The sequence below is a fragment of the Megalobrama amblycephala genome, linkage group LG3 (assembly GCF_018812025.1).
Source record: "Megalobrama amblycephala isolate DHTTF-2021 linkage group LG3, ASM1881202v1, whole genome shotgun sequence".
NCBI classification, from domain to species: domain Eukaryota; kingdom Metazoa; phylum Chordata; class Actinopteri; order Cypriniformes; family Xenocyprididae; genus Megalobrama; species Megalobrama amblycephala.
Window position 1 is genome coordinate 12,848,216 of NC_063046.1, and position 22,499 is coordinate 12,870,714.

At 36.7% G+C, this 22,499-nt stretch overlaps 2 protein-coding genes across 3 annotated transcripts; both read left to right on the top strand.

The window, feature by feature from the left end:
• The first annotated feature begins 1,590 nt into the window (after positions 1–1,590).
• On the top strand, positions 1,591–12,458 carry b3gat3 (beta-1,3-glucuronyltransferase 3 (glucuronosyltransferase I)). The gene is made up of 6 exons (XM_048183981.1): positions 1,591–1,700; positions 1,928–2,106; positions 2,192–2,348; positions 4,485–4,839; positions 5,985–6,275; positions 11,448–12,458. The coding sequence occupies exons 2-6, from the start codon at positions 2,019–2,021 to the stop codon at positions 11,544–11,546; spliced, it is 990 nt and encodes a 329-aa protein (XP_048039938.1). The 5' UTR covers positions 1,591–1,700; positions 1,928–2,018; the 3' UTR covers positions 11,547–12,458.
• Positions 12,459–16,659: 4,201 nt separating this feature from the next.
• On the top strand, positions 16,660–21,635 carry sb:cb1058 (uncharacterized protein LOC394209 homolog). 2 transcript variants are annotated; one of them, XM_048183982.1, is made up of 3 exons: positions 16,660–16,810; positions 18,784–19,410; positions 20,819–21,635. In XM_048183982.1, exons 1-3 carry the CDS (start codon positions 16,691–16,693, stop codon positions 20,972–20,974), a joined length of 903 nt encoding a protein of 300 aa, XP_048039939.1. In that variant the 5' UTR covers positions 16,660–16,690; the 3' UTR covers positions 20,975–21,635. The 2 variants fall into 2 exon arrangements, with proteins under 2 accessions (XP_048039939.1, XP_048039940.1); XM_048183983.1 differs by lacking the exon at positions 16,660–16,810 and adding an exon at positions 18,493–18,652.
• Positions 21,636–22,499: the final 864 nt, after the last annotated feature.

The window sequence follows — 22,499 nt, forward strand, 5'->3', positions numbered from 1 at the left end:
CAACTTAATGGCTGCGCTTTGTTCTGCACCGTGTTCCACCACTTTAAGACAAATGGATTTGTTGTCTTTTCATATTCAAGAGATTATAAGATAGATGCAGCTTTTTGGGGTTTGCATCAAATATTCTTCAACTTTTATACATAAATATATTTATGAAGAGATTGATCTGTTGAAAGCAGTTATTTTGAGTTAGATGCCAAATGTTCTCCTCCTATTCAAATTTGACAATGAAAGGGTGCTTACAACATATTTGCCCACCGGCAATTATAGTTGCCGCACATTCAAATACGATTTTTAAGAAATCGCCTTTGGCTTGCTTAGTTGGGGACACTTGACATTTGATAATCAACAGTGCTTTGATCTGCCTGCATTGACACTATTTTTTAAGAGCTGCTGTGCAGCCAAAATTATGTACCAGTTATCAATGTAAAGCTGCTTTGACACAATCTACATTGTAAAAAGCGCTATATAAATAAAGGTGACTTGACTTGGCTTGACTGTTATAGTGTTGTGTGTTCCATGTTTGTGAAATGCAGAACTTGTTCATACTTGACACTATTAACACAATTATATGCATGAAACCTTTTAGAAAAATTTGGGCACAAATGGGTTAATCACTACAATGGTATTTCAAAATTAATATATTCAACATGTTTTACCTTTTATCCTTTTTTTATAACAAGTCATAATACAAAAAAAGTTAAAGAATCTGGCATTTCACTCATGAGAGTTTTTTTTTTTTTTAAAGTAGGCTATGTCTTGTAGTGAGGGTTAAAAGGTTTTAAAGGATTAGTTCACTTTCAAATTAAATTTTCCTGATAATTTACTCACCCCCATGTCATCCAAGATGTTCATTTCCTTCTTTCTTCAGTCGAAAAGAAATTAAGGTTTTTGATGAAAACATTCCAGGACTATTCTCTTTATAGTGGACTTCACTGGAGCCCAAATGGTTGAAGGTCAAAATTACAGTTTCAGTGCAGCTTCAAAGGGCTTTAAACGATTCCAGACGAGGAATAACGGTCTTATCTAGAGAAACAATTGGTCATTTTCTAAAAAAAAAAAATTATTACTTATTTTATTACTGCCCTCCACAGGTCAAAGTTTTAACAAAGTTATATACTTGCACTAGCATATTGTATATGACATTTAGTTCAAATTTTGACCTGTGGAGGGCAGTAATACACTTAGCAGTGTCTACACTGCTGGAATTCTAATAGAGTAGAAGAAGAAGAGAGCTAGTTCAAGATGAGCATTTATGGTTAAAACTTATATAATTTTAGGGGGGTTTTTTTAGAAAATGAGTGATGGTTTCTCTAGATAAGACCCTTATTTCTCATCTGGGGATCGCTGTAAACTGTAATTTTGACCTTTAACCGTTTGGGCTCCAGTGAAGTCCACTGTAAGGAGAAAAATCCTGGAATGTTTTCATCAAAAACCTTAATTTCTTTTCCACTGAAGAAAGAAAGACATGAACATCTTGGATGACATAGGGGTGAGTAAATTATCAGGAAATTTTAATTTGAAAGTGAACTAATCCTTTAAGTCTATGGTTCAAAGTCCTTGGAACAAAAGTTAGAGGACGGAACTATGGTTTATTTCCATGCTTCAGGAGATCATTGACCGTGTTACACATTCAAAGCGGAAGTTGTTGGTACTGCGCAGTGGATGAATGGGGTCGCTGTACATAGTGCACTTTAATAGTATGCACAGAGACGCACAACGCAGTCTATAATACACAAAATGAAGCGACCGGAAAGGATTTATTCATCTCAGCATTAACTTAATACATATCATTGAGTGTAATATATTAAAATACATTAGTTGTAACGGCAAATTCATATATACTGAAATTAATATCTGATTTTATTTTCACTGGATGCACTGGGAGTATCTGCGAAGCTGCAACCCATCTCTGTTTTTTATCCAGCTGTAGTCGTGGTTGTTGTGATGCATTCACATGGGTTGTCTTCATGATCACCGGCTTCCATCTGTCTTGATTTCAGCATCAGCAGGTCATCATGAGAATGAGACTGAAGCTGAAGACTGTGTTTGTCATGTACTTCATGGTGTCACTGCTGGGACTCATCTATGCGCTGATGCAGTTGGGTAAGACTGGAATCACTATCATCCTTACCTTGTTCATTCAGCCTTGAATCATTCATTGTTAACCATGGCGATGACTCTTCTCTAGGTCAGCGTTGTGACTGCAGAGATCATGACATGTCTAAAGATCAGCAGATCTCTCATCTGCAAACGGAGCTGCGGAAGCTGCAGGAACATGTAAAAACATCGGAACTGAAGAAGACTGATGTTCCCAGAATTTATGTGATAACACCCACATATGCGAGGTATGTAGGCAGCTGTTGCAAGATTACAACAATGCAGGAATGTCATTCATTCATATAGTTTTACTGAAGGAAATATAAAAGCTTGCAAGGCATCAATAGAATAAATATTTCATGCTCAGCAGAGTTAAAGGGATAGTTCACCCCAAAATGACAATTCTGTCATCATTTACTCACCCTCAGGTTGTTCCAAACCTGTATGAATTTCTTGCAAAGATATTTGGCAGAAATATGCCCCCATATTTACTACCATAGTTGTATGATAGTCAATGGCCCCGATATCTGTTTGGTTACTGACATTCTTCCAAATATCTTCCTTTGAGTTCAGCAGAAGAAAGAAATATTCATACAGGTTTGGAACAACTTGAGGGTGAGTAAAAGATGACAGAAATTTCATTTTTGGGTGAACTATCCCTTTAAGGCTGGTCTGTGCCTGCTCAAAATTCAGTGTAATGACGCAGTGCCAGATAAAAGCCAAACTAAATTATGCCTGCTCTGACCCACCTCAACCCCTAGTATCAAATTATACCATTTTTGCTGTGTAATGCATTAAACAGCCTGTGGAAAGAAACCTAAATGCCACTTTAGAAGCACTTCTATGCCACCTTTGCAGTGCAAATTTGGCATTACTATTTGAAATGCCACATTAGGCATTTAGGGGTGTAACAATACACAGAATTCATGGTTCTGTACGTACTTCGGTTTTGGGTTCACAGTTCGGTACGATTTCGGTATAATAGGAAAAATGGTCACACTTTAGTTTAGGGTCCAATTCTCACTACTAACTATGACTTTTGCCTCAATAAACCCCTAATTACTGGTTCACCCAAAAATGAAAATTCTGTCATTTATCACTCACCCTCATGCCGTTCCACACCCGTAAGACCTTCGTTCATCTTTGGAATGCAAATTAAGATATTTTTGTTGAAATCCGATAGCCAGCAATGACATTTCCTCTCTCAAGATCCATTGATGTACTAAAAACATATTTAAATCAGTTCATGTGAGTACAGTGGTTCAATATTAATATTATAAAGCGATGAGAATATTTTTGGTGCGCCAAAAAAAACAAAATAACAACTTATATAGTGATGGCCGATTCCAAAACACTGCTTCAGGAAGCTTCGGATCATAAATAAATCAGCGTGTCGAATCAGCGGTTCGGAGCGCCAAAATCACGTGATTTCAGCAGTTTGGCGGTTTGACACGTGATCAGAATCATGATTCGACACAAAAGATTCATAACGCTCCAAAGCTTCCTGAAGCAGTGTTTTGAAATCGGCCATAACTATATTAGTCGTTATTTAGTTTTTTTTGGCGCACCAAAAATATTCTCATCGCTTTATAATATTAATATTGAACCACTGTACTCACATGAACTGATTTAGACGTGTTTTTAGTACATTAATGGATCTTGAGAGAGGAAATGTCATTGCTGTGAATGCAGGCCTCACTGAGACTTCCGATTTCATCAAAGATATCTTAATTTGTGTTCCGAAGATTAACAAAGGTCTTACAGGTGTGGAACAGCATGAGGGTTAAGTTTAGGTATTGGGTAGGATTATGGGATGTAGAATAAGGCATTAATATCTGCTTTATAAGTACTAATAAACAGCTAATAACCTAGTAATATGCACATTTTTTTGCATTCCACTGCACTGGACTGACATGTTTGGCCATTATGCTTGTGTCTCGTGTGTTTTTCAACACCTCGCTCATGACACACGTTCTAAAAACGTAGCGCTCAAGTTAAGAGAAATTCAATTTTTAAAAAAAACATGTCTTTATAAATTGCATCTCACCTTCTGGCATTCCACTGCACTGATTTTTCATCTTTTTTTATGTAAACATGCACAAGATGGACATTGCACTCGCATCTTTTGTCTTGTGCAGTGTCTTGCGCATGACATGGCATTTAAAGAAGTACATCTCTAGACCTTGTGCATTTTTCCATTCCACTTCCCTGCATCTTGTGTTTTTAAATGCAAAAAATGCATTCAGAATGGACCTTTAGACATTAAAATATCTCCAAAATGAGGTTTAATGAACTTTGCATGTTTTTGGATAAGAATAAAAAATTGTTTGAGGAACTGTACAGAATTGAATCTCTCTCTTTCTCCCTCTTCATCCTCTCTCCAGACTGGTGCAGAAAGCTGAGCTCACTCGTTTGTCTCACACCTTCCTCCATGTTCCTCAGCTCCACTGGATCGTGGTGGAGGACTCTCCCCATCCAACTTCACTTGTCACAGACTTCCTGGCTGCATCTGGCTTGACCTACACCCATCTACACAAGCTGACCCCTAAGGACAGGAAGCTCCAGGAAGGTGATCCCAGCTGGCTGAAGCCTCGGGGTGCTGAGCAGAGGAACGAGGGTCTACGCTGGCTCCGGGAGATGGGCGCTGCTGCTGAGGGAAAGGAAGCGGCTGCTCTCGAGGAGGCTGTGGTTTACTTTGCTGATGATGACAACACATACAGCCTGCAGCTTTTTGAAGAGGTGAGGTGCTTTTAATGGTTAAAAATACACTGCTGTTCAACGATTTGGGGTTGGTAACATTTTTCAATGTTTTTGAAAGTCTCTCATGCTCTCAGGCTGCATTCATTTGATCAAAAAGTACAGTTAAAACTGTAATATTGTGAAATATTACTACAATTTAAAACGACTGTTTTCTATTTTCGTGTTTTAAAATGTAATTTATTCCAGTGATGATGGATGGAAAAGATGAATTTTCATCATCATTACTCCAGTCTTCAGTGTCACATGATCCTTCAGAAATCATTCTAATATGCGTGATTTGGTGCTCAAGAAACATTTATTATTATCAATGTTCAAAACAGTTATGCTGCTTAATATTTTTGTGGAAACTGTAATACATTTATTCCAGGATTTTTTTTGATGAATAGAAAGTTCAAAAGAACATAATTCATTTGAAATAAAAAATCTTTTGTAATATTATAAAAGTCTTTACTGTCACTTTTATTTAATGCATCGGTATTGAATAAAAGTATTCATTTCTTTAAAAATCTTACTGATCCAAAACTTTTGAACTGTAGTTTTTACCAGTCAAATGTTTGGACTTATTAAATGAATTTAGATTTCTCATGATAATTTGTTCTCTAATGGCTTAAATGTTTCAATAAATGTCTGAAATAAGTTTTGTAGGAAAATCTAAACTGTTTCTACAATGATTTTCTTTAAACACGATGAAAAAAATTAAACACATAAATTATCTTTACCTGAACTAAAATTGTTTTATAACTACATACTTCCATGGATTATTTCAAAGATTGTAATGATGTTTCTAATTAATTTGTTGTTCTGATATGTATAAAATGGTACAAAAAATTGGTAGATTTCGATGCAAAATTTTGTTCCAGATGTAATGTTTTGGAGAATTGTAATGAAAACTGAACTTGAGATCATCTCAAGTCATTAAATGGGTGTTTATTGGTTAAACCTCCAGGTGGAGCTGTGCTTGAGGTGGAGCAGATGTATTCTTTTGGAGATGTTATCAAAGTCTCATTTACACCAAACCATGTTGGGTCCTATGGAAATATAGACAGAATGTTTCCTGATTTGTTTATTTGTCTTTATCTAACAATTTTTTTTCCCATTCCCACTCTCCTTCCATTCATCCTCAGATGCGGTACACGTACCGTGTCTCTGTGTGGCCCGTGGGTCTGGTGGGTGGGATGAAGTTTGAGCGGCCCGTGGTGGAGGATGGGAAGGTTGTGCGTTTCCACACTGGCTGGCGCCCCAATCGCCCTTTCCCCATCGACATGGCTGGTTTTGCAGTGTCCCTGAGGTCGGTGATGACCAATCCCGAAGCAAGGTTTGACGGTGATGCTCAGATGGGCTTCCTGGAAAGTAGCTTTCTTCAGCACCTGGTTACTATGGACGACCTTGAACCCAAAGCAGACCTGTGCACCAAGGTAAATCCTTTATTCTGCACCTAGCATTGCTGCATATTAAGGTAATGCAACATGAGCTTATTTTATGACTCTTATTTCTTTAAAGGTGCCCTAGATTCAAAAATTGAATTTACCTCGGCATAGTTAAATAACAAGAGTTCAGTACATGGAAATGACATACAGTGAGTCTCAAACTCCATTGTTTCCTCCTCCTTATATAAATCTCATTTGTTTAAACGACCTCCAAAGAACAGGTGAATCTCAACATAACACCGACTGTTGCGTAACAGTCGGGGTGTACGCCCCAATATTTGCATAATGCCAGCCCATGTTCCCAACATTATGAAAGGCATTACACAAGGGTAGCCAGTTAACGTCTGGAGCTGCACACAGCCGAATCATCAGACCAGGTAAGCAAGCAAGAACAACAGCGAAAAATGGCAGATGGAGCAATAATAACCGACATGATCCATGATATCATGATATTTTTACTGATATTTGTAAATTGTCTTTCTAAATGTTTCGTTAGCATGTTGCTAATGTACTGTTAAATGAGGTTAAAGTTACCATCGTTTCTTACTGTATTCACGGAAACAAGAGCCGTCACTATTTTCATTTTTTTAAACACTTGCAGTCTGTATAATTCATAAACACAACTTCATTCTTTATAAATCTCTCCAACAGTGTAGCATTAGCCGTTAGCCACAGAGGACAGCCTCAAATTCACTCAGAATAAAACTTTAACATCCAAATAAATACTTTACTCACATAATTCGAAGCATGCATACAGCGTGCATGACGAACATCTTGTAAAGATCCATTTGAGGGTTATATTAGCTGTGTGAACTTTGTAAATGCGCTGTAATATAGTCGACAGCTCATGTGGCAGGGAGCACACGATTTAAGGGGGTGGCGCCGAGCGTAAATCAGTGCATTGTTAATGATGCCCCAAAATAGGCAGTTAAAAAAATTAATTTAAAAAAATCTATGGGGTATTTTGAGCTGAAACTTCACAGACACATTCAGGGGACACCTTAGACTTATCTTGTGAAAAAGCATTCTTGGGCACCTTTAAGGTTTTGTTTATTAACACTTATACATTTGCAAATAAAAATAAATTAGTTTGCGTTGTCATGCAGGAACAAGAAATTTCTGTTCAACAGAGATTGAGCTGTAAAGTTCTCCAAAAAATGAAATGTTTGTCATCATATCATTCCGACCCCATAATATTTTCGTTTTATATGTGCGATAGAATGTCAGAGTAGCACTTTTCCATGCAAAGAAAAAATATGCCATAGCTGTTCATGTTGTGTGTTTTCAGTGTTATTTTAGTGTTATTTAAATTAGCTTTTATTTTTATATTTCCATTTGAATTTTTAGTCATTTTTATTAGTGTTTTTATTTCTAAACAGTATACATTGTATTTCAGTTTTAGTTTGTTTTATTTCAATTAGTAATTTTAGCATTTCAGCTTCAGATAGTTGCCAAAGCAACTTTTCTAATTTTCCTGTAATTCATGTAATATTTAGATTTTATTTTATTTCAGCTTTATTTCAGTTAACAAAAATTAAAGTATTGGCTCCCTTTCAATTCATGAGTTGGTCGTCTCACAGGAAGTTGAATTATATAGTGCAAAAGTTGGGTTCTGGAAATGTTTTTAAATAGTTTTTAGTATATTTAGTAACTACAGACCTTATGTAGCCTCGCCTCTTTTCAGCGCTGCACTTTCTGTGTTCTGACTTCCTGTTTGTATTTCCACAGCATTAAAGGGTTAGTTCACCTTAAAATGAAAATTCTGTCATTAATTACTCACATGTCGTTCCACACCCGTAAGACCTCCGTTCATCTTCGGAAACACAAATCAGATATTTTGATGAAATCCAAGAGGTAAATGACTGTAAAAAAAGATGGACGACACGCCGCCGCTTCCTTCCATTGTATTGAACTGAACGGACGCCGATGGGAGCTGACACGTTACGCAAAAACGTCAGAAAAAAAAGTTTGGAGCCTGGGCATGCGCAGAAGGAATCGTCAGTGGAGCCCGGAGGCGGAGTCACGGTATCAAACTTCCGCCCAGACGACTGCGTCATCATTGATGTATTTTAAATAGGCTATATAAATTACACACAATTTAAAATTCTACCTGTAAAGTAATAGGCTATTCTGTTTCTAGAGCAATAATATTTTTGAAACCGCAAATTCAGTAGATAAACTCAATATAATATAGGGCTGCACGATATATCGCATGAGATTGTCACGCGCATTTCGTCAGTAAAGCCGGTTCCCTGATTACCACTAAATCGCCATCACCTGCTTTCAAATGGAGTGGCATTTAATAGACAGAACCGTAGTTCACTGAAAAGCCACGCAATATCGCGTTCATATCGCAGATGAATCGCCTTCGATAATGAACGTGATATTGCGTGGCTTTTCAGTGATCTACGGCTGTGTCTATTAAATGCCGCTCCATTTGAAAGCAGGTGATGGCGATTTAGCAGTAATCAGGGAACCGGCTTTACTGACGAAATGCGCGTGACAATCTCATGCGATATATTGTGCAGCCCTAATATAATATGCCTCTAGAAACAACTCTAAAATGTCAGAAACGGTCCTGCCATTTTAAATAAAGGGTTAAACTAACGTTACAGGAGATCGATTGCTGTAGACAGTGCTCTATAATTAATTAGAGTAGGCTATCATTAGTTTTATCCTGCTAATTATTATTTTATACCCATAAAAATAATTAGTAACTGCCAGATAACGATCGCCTGCTTTTTTTCCCGTCATGGCTAACATTAGGCATGTTATCTTAACTAATAACGTTTATTAATTAGCTTATGAAGCCCACATTTAATGTTACCGAGAAAAGCTCAGATATCCGTCAGATCCTGTAGGTCAGTTAGTACAGTTTACTGCTGAACAGCTCATTTTGTCGGTGTGAAATAACACAGAAATTGAAAATTAATAGTTATATATTTTGAATCTCCCCTCGAAGCGCCGACAGTCCTCAGAGAAGCTGTCAATCAACTGTGAGTCACGACGACACGCCCCGTTTCTATAGCATCAAATTGCTAGCTAAAATCAAACTTATCACAAAAACGAACAATTGAATATAAATCAGCGTGATAACAACTACCTTAAATGACCAAAACCATCTTTCGGAAAACTTTATTTGAAGCATAATTTATTTTTATGTTTTAACTTAAGTCTCATTCGTCTGCATTGAGAGGGCGGGGTTTATGACCTGTACTGCATCCAGCCTCCAGGGGGCGATCAAAGAGCCCGCAGCTTCACTTTTCAGGATATATGAGGCACACCCGATTAAAACAGTCGACATGACTACAGTGGTTCAACCTTAATTTTATGAAGCGACGAGAATACTTTTTGTGCGCAAAAACAAAACAAAAATAACGACTTTATTCAACAATCTCTTCTCTTGCCTGTCTTACGCAGTTGACACAGTAAGCACAGTGAAGGCCTCCATGTTTATGTCCGAATGCTGGCTCAGTATTGGTCAAAGCTGCACACGTGAGCAGCACGACTCAAGCGTGTGATGCTGACGCAGGAGCCGGCCAATAATGAGTCTGGGAAGCGCTGGACGTAAACAACGTATGAGAATGACACAGAAGAGAAGATATTGTTGAATAAAGTCATTTTTTTGTTTTGATTTTGCGCACAAAAAGTATTCTCGTCGCTTCATAAAATTAAGGTTGAACCACTGTAGTCACATGGACTATTTTTAACAATGTCTTTAGTACGTTTCTGGACCTTGAAAGTTTCGGTTAAATTGCTGTCTATAAACGAGTCATATACCTCTCAGATTTCATCAAAAATATCTTAATTTGTGTTGTGATAATGGGTGAATAATTTATGACAGAATTTTCATTTTTGGGTGAACTAACCCTTTAAGGTAAGATCTTACGGCTTTATGAATGAACCAGTCTACTGACATTCACTTCCAACATTACAATGCTCATGATTTACTCATGAAGTAAATCTACTTCACTAGCTAATTACTCCTCAACAGCGATGCCATAGAAATATACAGAGTTACCGCAAAAATAGAAGCTCAAACACAATATTCTAAAGATGGCGGTGCGCTTGTTTCTTTGGAGCATAAGGTCTATAACGACACTGCTTACCACATTATGGTCAGTCATGTGACATGCAAGAACCTAATTAGATTTGAGAGCTACACACAAGAAATCCACTTTCGTTGGAATCAGGGTTGCGCATTTAAAAATCAATTAAGAATGATTTTAAATTCCAGTTTAATTTCTGAATCCCATGACCTGCTTCTCTGTATTGTTATTCAGTGATTTACACTTCATTTAATTCAAATTCAAATTCCTGTGTGGAGAATTAACTTTAAAGGTGCCATCAAATGTTTTTTTACAAGATGTAATATAAGTCTAAGGTGTCCCCTGAATGTGTCTGTGAAGTTTCAGCTCAAAATACCCCATAGATTTTTTTTAATTGATTTTTTTTTAACTGCCTATTTTGGGGCATAATTAGAAATGAGCCGATTCAGGGCTGCTGGCCCTTTAATTGTTCGTGCTCTCCGCCCACGGAGCTCGCGCTTGCCTTTAACAGTGCATAAACAAAGTTTACGACAGTCTTGTCTCCGTGAATACAGTAAGAAACGATGGTAACTTTAACCACATTTAGCAGTACATTAGCAACATGCTAACGAAACATTTAGAAAGACAATTCACAAATATCACTAAAAATATCATGTAATCATGGATCATGTCAGTTATTATTGCTCCATCTGCCATTTTTCGCTATTGTTCTTGCTTGCTTACCTTGTCTGATGATTCAGCTGTGCACAGATCCAGACGTTAATACTGGCTGCCCTTGTGTAATGCCTTTCATAATGTTGGGAACATGGGCTGGCATATGTTGAGATTCGCCTGTTCTTTGGAGGTCGTTTAAACAAATGAGATTTATATAAGAAGGAGGAAACAATGGAGTTTGAGACTCACTGTATGTCATTTCCATGTACTGAACTCTTGTTATTCAACTATGCCGACGTAAATTCAATTTTTGAATCTAGGGCACCTTTAAATTCAAACTCACAAATTAAAAGTGAGCCAAATTTTGCCCAACCCTTTTTGAAATAACATGAGGGTGAGTAAACGATGCCTTTTTGGGTCAACTATTTCATATTGAAATGATTTTTCTCTTGCTCAGGTGCTGGTGTGGCACACCCGAACTGAGAAGCCAAAGATGAAGAGGGAAGACGCTTTGCAGAAGCAAGGGTTGGGTTCAGATCCGGATGTGGAGGTGTGAGCACCACCTCATCAGAACATGCCTGAACTTCACCAAACATCCACACTTCCATTGTGCCAAACAGATTTTCTTATTTAAATGGCAGGAGTTAAATTGTAATGTACTTAAGACACTACTGTGAGTGTGATTTCTGGGCTGCACACAAAAGACATAAGGTGATGAGTGCAGGTGAATGCAGGGATAAAAAGACAAAGAAACCTGCGGGTGGATTGCTATAAATCATCTTGCACCCAATAAACCGTCCTTATCCCCTGTTACCTTAAACAGTATTCAAAGGGAATTGTACATATAGTATCAGTAATTAAGATGAGCTTGTATTTATATATTAGAAACACACTTGTTTAAAGCGTGAGGTTTGCTTGGAATATATTTATAATAATGTGAACTCATTATGTCTATGCTGTCCATGTCTCTGTCATTCTAGGCATACTTGTCTTATGTCTTGATATAAAGACAATTTTTTTTCTTTGATAGGTGGAGGATATAAATAGGTCAGATATGTTGTCTATTTATGCCATTAATAATCTCTTTTGAATCACAGTGGCGTGATTATCTATAATCTAGTGGCATGTTGTGTACGTGGCACTGGTAAAGCTTCAGGTGACTCGGTGTAAAGTACAGATGATGTCACTTGACCCTGTGAAACATTTAGAGTGAAAACATTTACAGACTGTGAGAACGTTTCGAGTTCTTATGCACATTATCATAATGGTGGCGATGTAAAAATGTAGATAGCTGAATATAGCAGATAAATTCAATTTCAGGTTTGTCATTCCATGCGCTGGCAAAGTTTTCGGTTTTATGCTTTAGAGGTCTACCTGTTTCACTGAATCCAAATGTAAATAATGTAAGAATGTAAAGATGTCAATCAAGATGTGCAAAATGCTGAATTAAAGTATTGTCTCCCTTCCAGTTCTTGAATTTGTCATCTCACAGGAAATTGGGTCCCTTTCATTTTCTGATTAGGGGAATTGATTTTTAACAATAACTTATAAACCGTTAAAGACAGTTCTACTCTAAGCTACAAGGTTGTTAATCAGTTGTATATGCTTTTATTGAAGCAACCTGCATTATTTCAGCTTATTTTAAATATTCATGTTTAACAGCAGAATTCCTGGTGAAAAACTATGAGGAATCTCCACCTATCAGATCATCGCGACAAGCATGAATGACGTAATAGTCTCCCTACACTATCAAACTACTGAAATATTTGTATATGCACATTTTGCAATGTTTTTTTCCAAATATTTTTTTTTTAGCTTTAAGGGTTGGTTCACACAAAAATTAAATTTCTGTCATTAATTACTCAACCTCATGTCATTCCAAACCCGCAAGACCTTCTTTCATCTTCGGAACACAAATTAAGATATTTTTGATGAAATCCAAGAGGTTTTTTAATCCCCCATAGAAAGCAATGTAATTAATGTCATTCATGGCCCAGAAATGTAGAAAAGACATTGTTAAAATAGTCAGCGTGACTACAGTGGTTCAACTTTAATGTTACGAAGCGACAGGAATACTTTTTGTGCACAAAAACAAAACAAAAATAACTTTATTCAACAAAATCTTCTATCCCCTGTCATTCTTATACACTGTTTACGTTCAGTGCTTCCAGGTTCTATGTCAGAATGCACAGGCACTGTTAGTGCCCTAGGCGAGATTTTAGATCACCATTTAAAAATTCAGAAAATGCTGATTTTTCTAAACTTTACTATAATATAACATAAGTATTAACATAAATAAGTCGTAAATAAATTGTGATAATAAACAAATTTGACTCAGTCACCTGAAGAATAACACAAAAATTAAAGTGCAAATCAACAAAAAAGTGCAAAAAGCTATTATATTTTCAGAATTACAGAACAGTTTTGAAAACTGAACACACCTGGATTTCTTTGCAGCAAAGTCATCAATGACTGCATCAAATGACAAATTCTGAGAAATCTCATTAGTGATGCTAATGACAGCAAGTCCACTGAGACGCTCTTGGGGAATGGTAGACCTCAAGTAGGTTTTAATCAGCTTGAGCTTTGAAAAGCTCCTCTCTAAATGTCTCTTTGCAAAAGACATTTAGTGTACTTTTTGGTGAGTTAAAAGCAAGCAGTAATGTAACTGAAATTAAAACAACATTACAGAAGCTTACATATATTTTAAAGAAAATAAAGTAAAATTAAATAAGGAGTTAAAGGTGGTAAAGAGGATGTTTTGTTTTATACATTTTTGCAATATTACTTGAAACTGTGTTTACTAAGTGATAAAAGACTATTTATTAGGTGCACTGAAAGTAATAATATTAATATACATCATCTGTGCACGAGGTAGGGCCTTAAAAACATCAGCCAATCGTTTACGCGATCATCGCGTAAACGATTGGCCCTCTGGCTTGGCAATCACTGCCATTGTGAGAGATGTGCGCGGATTGGCCCTCTGGCTTGTCAATCACTGCCATGACGTTCCTTGTGAGAGACGCGCGGCTGCGCGCTCTAGTAACTTTCCGCACTACATGCGCCGCATGCAATGTTTTTGTCAGGAGACAGGAGTAACAACTGCAGATTATGAGGTGAGTCCGACATAATGAATCCACTAAGTGTGTGCGCGGCTTAACGATTGTAAGGCTGATTATGAATGTAAATTGATACTGATCGCACTCAAACGCGTCCAGTCAGAGCCAGTTGCGTTCAGTCTGCGATTACAGTCGGTGTTCAAATTCCATGTGAAAGTATATAAATCTGCTTCAGGAGCATGAAACTATCGCTGTATGTTGAGCACAGTCAGAATGTTTTAGCTAGTCGTAAAATGTGTATCATTTCAAACGCTCATTTCAAAAACTCAGTCGACGAAAACATCCTCTATACCAGTGGTTCTCAAACCTGTCCTGGGGACCCCCCACCACTGCACATTTTGCATGTCTCCCTCATCTAACACACCCAATTCAACTCTTGCAGTCTCTACTAATTAGCTGATGACTTGAATCAGGTGTGTTAGATGAGGGTGACATGCAAAATGTGCAGTGGTGGGGGGTCCCCAGGACAGGTTTGAGAACCACTGCTCTATACCACCTTTAACTCAAGCAAAAATGTTCCACAGTGTCAGTGTTGCCAGTTAAGATGTTCTAAAAAGGCTATTTCAAAATACTGCATAAACATCACGGGCTAATACAAATCTTACCTTTTATATTGCTCTTTTTTTCTGCACCTCTTCTTTGCGTCGCTTCCTGCCTTGTGCCCCTGACAATTTTCTTTTTTCACTAATTTTTTTTAGAAATGATACTTTCAGAGCACATAAATGGCAAAACCATTTTAACTGCGTGCGCCATGCATATTACGTCATGACGCAGAAAATGTTTAAATTAGTCCAACATGACATGTTGTCAAATCGATTTTTCATTGATGTCAATTGTATTTTATTCTAACATTCTTTTAATCAGTTTGATCAGTGCTAAAATTGTTGTCAGTATTTGCTTAATATATGCGTGTAGGAGCGCACGATGGTCACAAGAGGGCGCTCTTCAGAGAAAAAAAAACTTTTGTGCAGCGCAGTCATTTTGCACCCTAGGCAACTGCCTATGTCGCCTACGTCACGGGCCAGCCCTGAGAACGCAGGCTCGGTATTGGCCGACGCCGTTCACGTAAGCAGCACGACACGTGTGCGATGCTGACGCGGGAGCTGGCCAATACGGAGTCAGCGTTCTGAGGTAGAACCAGGAAGGTGCTGAACATAAACAGCGTATGAGAATGACAGGGGAGAGATGATTTTGTTTAATAAAGTTATTTTTGTTGTGTTTCTGTGCACAAAAAGTATTCTCGTCACTTCATAACATTAAGGTTGAACCACTGTGGTCACATTAGACAATGTCTTTACTACTTTTCTGGACCATGAATGACGGTAATTACATCGCTTTCTGTGTGGGATAAGAAAACCTTGGATTTCATGAAATAACAAGAATCTATTGATCTAATTTGAACTTTTAAAAACCATTCTGTTTACTGCTGCAGTTCAAATTTAATTAAAATTCTGGAGTTTAAAAAGCATTCTCAGTTTATTTGATGAATAACCGAATAACCCTGATGTCAAGGCCCCTTGAAGCATGTTCAAACACCACCTGTTATGTCATGACTCTCTCACTGTAAACAAAAGAAGAATTTTTTTTTTCTCAGATGTTTTTGAATAGCATGCAGGTCTACTAATTTGAAGCCCTCTTGAACAGACAAATTCATCCTAACCTTTTCACGAATTTGCTGTCTGTTTTCACCAGCTATATCTATGGATATGTTTCCACATGTGCCTCAAAAACCACAAGGATTAAATAAGCAGGCAGTAAACTCCCTCTTTACAATGATTCAACATTACTACAGCACCCTGTGCCTTCTTAACCAAACACACAAGGGCAATCACATCTGTGAAACAGCTGTTTCTGTATATGCCACTGGGCAATGACCTTAACTCTTCTTCAGCTTTCTGTCTGGAAGCACAAGGATAGATGATTCTTCAAACGACTACTGTTGTTTAAACTATTTTAAAGAACTCAATGAGACAGTTATTTAGACATAACTCCGACGTACAATTACATGCGAATACCCACGTCTACATGCACTTTCTTAAGTATTACCCTTTAGCTGTCTTAAATGCCACACCTAGTGTTTCCAGGCATGTATTCATTCTCTTTTCAACTCTTTCCATCACTGTCACTTTTGTGTTTTGAGCTCCCTTGGCCCTATTTTACCCCGTTTATTTATTTCAACATGATTTTGAGGGTGAGAAACTTGTAAATAAGCAAGAGCATTTGGTAATGGTGTGTTATGAGTGTGTGTTCTGTACAGTGAGAGTTTATTGGAGTAGCATTCCTTTTGGAAATGAAAATCCCTGACCGTACATCATGTTCCCACCCAGTGAATAATCCCCAAAACACATTTAAGAGCCCAGCTCAGGTGAGTCAGTTCCTCTGATAATTGTTCTCAGCACTTACAGCTTTATAACTTATGCAGTGAAAGTTTCATACTGTTTATGTATTTAGATCTGAGTTGGCTCATACTTACTATTTTGTAGTTTTTGTAGGCTGCTTGTCTTCTTCAGTTAATTAAATGAAACAGAAACCAAGAGAGAGAGAGAGAGAGAGAGAGAGGGAGGGAGAGGGAGAGGAATTAATGTGCTTGAATGACGACAGGTTCAGACAGTGTGACGATTGTGTGTGTCAGATTAAGGTGAGTTTGGGCCCAGAACATAGAGAGCGAGTGAGAGAAGAGTCACGCGAACACAGCCAGCAGGTAAGTCGCTCAAACTTGAATGCTCTTGTATGCTATCTGAGCTTTTTCTGCCATTTTATGTGTTTATGTATGTTCTTTTTCTTTAAAATGGTTTGATTTAAGCTTATTGTGAAGCAACCTTGATCTTGGGAAAGTCTATTATAGTTTACACATAAGAATAAGAAAATAAGATGAAGAAATGTAATATATATATATAGAGGAAAATACAGATTTTTCTTCTTTTATTTGTGTAAACTATCATTTAGAATACCACATTATTTATACAGTACAGTCCAAAAGTTTGGAACCACTAAGATTTTTAATGTTTTTAAAAGAAGTTTCGTCTGCTCACCAAGGCTACATTTATTTAATTAAAAATACAGTAAAAAAAACAGTAATATTGTGAAATATTATTACAATTTAAAATAACTGTTTTCTCTTTGAATATATTTCACAAAGTAATTTATTCCTGTGATGGCAAAGCTGAATTTTCAGCATCATTACTCCAGTCTTCAGTGTCACATGATCCTTCAGAAATCATTCTAATATGCTGATCTGCTGCTCAAGAAACATTTAATGTGTACAATTGTACAAAATATTTGTGTACAATATTTTTTTTCAGGATTATTTCGATGAATAGAAAGTTCAAAAGAACAGTGTTTATCTGAAATCTAATCTTTTGTAACATTATAAATGTCTTTACTGCCACTTTTGATTGATTTAATGCATCCTTGATGAATAAAAGTATTCATTTCTTTAATTTCTTTTCAAAAAAATAAAAATAAAAATTCTTACTGACCCCAAACTTTTGAACGGTAGTGTATAATGCTACAGAAGCTTTGTATTTCAGATAAATGCTGTTTTTTGAACTTTCTATTCATCAAGGAATCCTGGAAAAAAAAAGTACACAACTGTTTTCAACATTGAAAATAATCATAAATGTTTATTGAGCAGCAGATCAGCATATTAGAATGATTTCTGAAGGATCATGTGACACTGAAGACTGGAGTAACGATGCTGAAAATTCAGCTTTGCATCACAGGAATAAATTACTTTGTCAAATATATTTTAAATTGTAATAATATTTCACAATATTACTGTTTTTTACTGTATTTTTAATTAAATAAATGTAGCCTTGGTGAGCAGACGAAACTTCTTTTAAAAACATTAAAAATCTTAGTGGTTCCAAACTTTTGGACTGTACTGTATAAACTCTGACATGGTTAACTCTGAACAAGCTAGTCAATTCCTTTTCTTCTAAACAGAAGAGAAAACATTGAGAATATCAGAAAATAGCACCATTTTCAGAGTTGAAGTCTTTAGCACGGCCTGTAAATTATTTTCTCGATTTATATGATTTGAAATACTCTATATATAAGTTAAAGGCTTTACTAAAGTGTGTTTGGTCAAATACTTACTGTATAATAGCTCTTTATCTCATAGTCCATTACTTTTGTATGAATAATATAAAGAATCATGCAGTAATGACTTTAAATCTCTGTGCAGTATGACGTATTTGTGAGTGATATTGAGTCACAGTCATCTTGGCACCAGCTGCAGTTCCAGCACAACCAACTGGAGTCAAAGTCAATGACAGACTGGAGCTCATCTTATCAAAAAGTCATAAAGCAGAGGGTAGTCTGTCAGTTTAAGAGACACACTGTCCCTAAATAGGAACTTACTGATACGCTGTATACACACAGAATGAACTTTGAACAGTGTGCCTATGATGACATGACTGATAAACACTCATTACTGTGGGATGGAGGGGAAAGATAAACCTCGGGCCATGTAAGCTTCATTTCGACAGTAGCCTCGAGGAAGCCTGCTGCTCTTCTTCCTCTTCTTCTTTTGTTTGATTATGTAAGGAATGTTGTCTGTAGGCTCAGTTCTCCATGACAAATATATGTCTGATCTCTTCCCAACATTTTCAACAGATGACCACTATTACACGTCAAAGTCACATGTTTCCTTCTTCCTTCCTTCCTCTTTAGATCGCAAAGCTTGGATTAACATCTCTCAAGACCATGACTATCGGCAAGAGCTCCAAAAAGAACAAGGCCCCTCGTTCTCCTCCTTTCCTGGACAAGGCTAATGGATTCTATGGGCGTTTGGATGACACGTTTGGAGACGATGTACAGTTGGAGGGAGAACCCACAGAAGAGCAGATTGGAGCCTTGAACCGGACCAGCCAAGACAATGGGACACTTCCAGGTTGGATAGAAGAAGATGACCATGTGGTTGATTTTAACCAGGGTATGATGGATGATGATGGGACCACTTTACTGAAGAGAAAGCCCAGCAGACTAAGTCGCCGCTGGAGCAGGATGAGCTCCAGGAAGGGAAAATATGACAAATTTTCCTCACACAAAGGACAGGGTAATGAGACCAACCCAGAGGTGCCACCAGCAACTCAAACCCCTGAAAACAGCGGAGAATCAGAACCAACAATGGTCCATTTCTCTGCGAGGGAACATGCTGATGACCAGATTCTGATATCAGGGAAGAAAGAAGGAGATGGGGAAATAGACGACACAAGAAAAGAGAAGAAGACAGAAGACAAATTGAATGGAGAGGCAATGGAAATTGTAAAGAGGAACACTCTCAAGAATTATCGCAAGGTAAGATTTAGCTATTGAGAACTTATAACCGGCTCTGAATAAGAATTTTAAAAAATACCGGAAATGGAATTGAATTACATTCATTCCCATTCATTATTGCAATTCAGTACTAAAATACCCTGACAGAGTTCCCTGTGACTTGTTACACTCTAAAAAATGCTGGGTTAAATATGGACAAACACAGGGATTGGGTTGTTTTCACCCAGCCATTTTTTTTTCAACCAATTTTGGATATATATATTTTAGCCAGCAATATAGTAATGTAGTAAAAGGCATGTTTTTGCTCACCCCCAAATAGGGGCAAATTTGTGGGGTATTTTAAGCTGAAACTTGACCAGACCAGAGACTTATATTACATCTTGTGAAAGAGGGCATAATAGGTGCCCTTTAACCCAACCTGCTGGGTTTGTCCATATTTAACCCAGCTTGGGTTGTTTTTAACCCAGCATTTTTTAGAGTGTAGTGAATCGAACACAACAACGTGAAACTTAAAGCTGAGTATGAAAATAATTTTACTACGAATAAGTCCAAAAAAACATGGTTCTCGTAGTTATTCCATGGTAGCCACGAATAACAATGTTGCAAAAAACATAGTTTAAGTATGGTTTTGTTGTGGTTATACAAATAGTAGTCAATACGCCAAAAAAACCCCATGGTTTTACCATTAGAAAACCATGGTTAATTTTCGATTGGTTGTAGGCCTACATATAACAACATGTAGATAAATATACAAATTATGCATTTGCTCAGTAGTATTTCATAAATATTGGAAAAATATGTTTCCATATTTTTGTTTGTAGAAATATTGTATAGCATTATCCGTCACTTGAGTAGGCAGGGTCATGGTTATTCCATAACCATCTATGGTTTGGAGAGGGAAAATATTTTAGTGAGGCATCTGGGGTAAAGTTCCTTTTTCTGCATTGTGCAGAAATAAGCAGCCTGTTGAGATCTGCCGGAGTCCAACAATGTTTACATATGCTGCAATAGCATGGTTGTCTCTGCTTTATCCTCTCTAACTAAGCACTAATAGTATACAGTAATACTTCATGTGTATCCTTACCCCTACCCCAACCCCCTTGTTTAATTAGTCAGTTTCTTGACCAATCTGTTATGTCACCATCTGTTATGTTTGCTCTTATATATGGTCAAAGGAAAGAAGTAATCAATACAGGGACAACAACTCTTTTCAGTCATATGTAAGGTGACATTGTTCGGAGGAACATCTGCAAATAACCAAACGACCCTGTCACTTCACCTACATTCCATGTCCTTTAGTTTAGCCGATAAAGGCACATTCTTTCTCTTTCAGAGCAATGACCCTTTTGAAGTGAACAAACTTCTTCCTTATTAAAAATGTGTTGTTTTTTTTGTGATAAACTGACTTCATCATTTATTTCTCTTTTAGGCCATGGACAGAGCTTTCCGTCGAGGATGGGAGACTTTCGTTGCCAATCTGTACAGTGTGACACTGACACCGATATCATCAACCTCTTCTTCATCCACACTATCAGACAAAACTGAATTGAGCAGGAATCGTGTTTTAGCAGAATTCAGATCATGAAAGGAATGACTTTTTCAAATTGATGAATAATTTCATTTATTAATTTAAATGTGCTCAAATATTTAATATGCATTGTTGTTTTTTTGCATAAAACTGATAGTTGATCTTGTTTTAAAATGGTCATTATGTAACCTGACATGAGAGGTCAATATTTGAACTTTTTATCAGTGTATGAATTTGCTATCACAGCACTAACTAATGAGGCGTGTACCTGATCTTTGTTCCCTCGTAAGGAAACAGGAGGGCAATGGTTTTAACTATCCTACAAGAAAAATGTCTCTTTTTTTTTTTTTTATTAATGCGATAATGTTTTTGAGCTGTGAACAGTAGCAGAGTTTCTGTACTTTGGCCATGAAAATGTATTCTTCCAGGCTATGTACCTAAGGGTTAACTCTTAAAAACTAATCTGGGAGCTCAAAGATAAAATAAATACATTTAAAAAAGTCATCAAAAGGGACAACATCACTGGCAGTGAAGTAAATAACTGAGCCATAAGATGGGGTGAAGATGGCTTTTGTGTTCTGACTTATTTATCTTCTGTATCTTACCCACTTTTATTTAATGTCACATAGGTGAATTGAGTTTTTTTGTGTGTAATGTCTTGTTTTATCTGGGTTGTGGCATTAAACCAATGCTAATAAAAAAAGAAAGGTGAAAAAAACTCAATTTGCTTAAAACTTAATTGATTCTGTTCTACTGTACAAAAGTATTGTTTTGAAATATGCTATTCTTTACACAGAAAAATAGTCAAGAAAGAAATGTTAATGTGGTTGATATGGTTCATTCATCACACTAGAAATGAAGGTCAAATCAGATACATTGCACTGTGGGATAGTCCTAGTACTATATCCAGACGTGTAAAGAGTACCTGAAAACCATACTTGAGTAAAAGTACAGATACCTTACAATGAAAATGACTGAATGTAAGATGCACTAGTCCTCGACACCTGAGAGACATGCTGGTGAAAATAAGAAACAATTGATTTGTACGATGAGAAATCAAGTTTATTTTCTAAAATCAAAATAAAACTGAACACCTCAATATTGCAATAAATCAAGGTTGACACAACAACCTTTTAAATGCCTACAAACTCTCAAGTCTCAGTTGAGCTCAAGTGCACAGAAAGGCCATAAGTAAACCAATATCCTTCAAAACGGTCTTGTCAATATAGCAGATAAATAAAACAATGTGGTAACACTTTATAATAACTCATACTATGAAGCATTAGTTTAGCAATATAGTCAATTCATAATTTATAAAGTATTAATAGACATTAGTAAGCAATTTATACACCTACAAATGCTTTGTTCTATTTATAAGCATAATGTGTTTAATAATAGTATTTTCATAATTTAGAAATTATAAATTGATCATTAATAAAGTATGTATTATATTATTTACAAACCAGTTATTTAGGAGTTATCAGTGGTTCATAAGATCATTTAGAAAGTGTAAGTAAATTATTAATAAACTATTTATTTATGCATCTTATTATTTAGAGTATTATTTACTCAGTGCGTTAAT

Bases quoted from the DNA above. Each gene is read 5' to 3' on its own strand.
- b3gat3 (XM_048183981.1), top strand. From the start codon at position 2,019: ATGAGAATGAGACTGAAGCTGAAGACTGTGTTTGTCATGTACTTCATG. The intron at 2,107-2,191 runs GTAAGACTGGAA...ACTCTTCTCTAG, and splicing joins CTATGCGCTGATGCAGTTGG to GTCAGCGTTGTGACTGCAGA. The intron at 6,276-11,447 runs GTAAATCCTTTA...TCTCTTGCTCAG, and splicing joins AAGCAGACCTGTGCACCAAG to GTGCTGGTGTGGCACACCCG.
- sb:cb1058 (XM_048183982.1), top strand. From the start codon at position 16,691: ATGTGCTTGAATGACGACAGGTTCAGACAGTGTGACGATTGTGTGTGT. The intron at 16,811-18,783 runs GTAAGTCGCTCA...CTTCCTCTTTAG, and splicing joins CACGCGAACACAGCCAGCAG to ATCGCAAAGCTTGGATTAAC. The intron at 19,411-20,818 runs GTAAGATTTAGC...TTTCTCTTTTAG, and splicing joins CTCTCAAGAATTATCGCAAG to GCCATGGACAGAGCTTTCCG.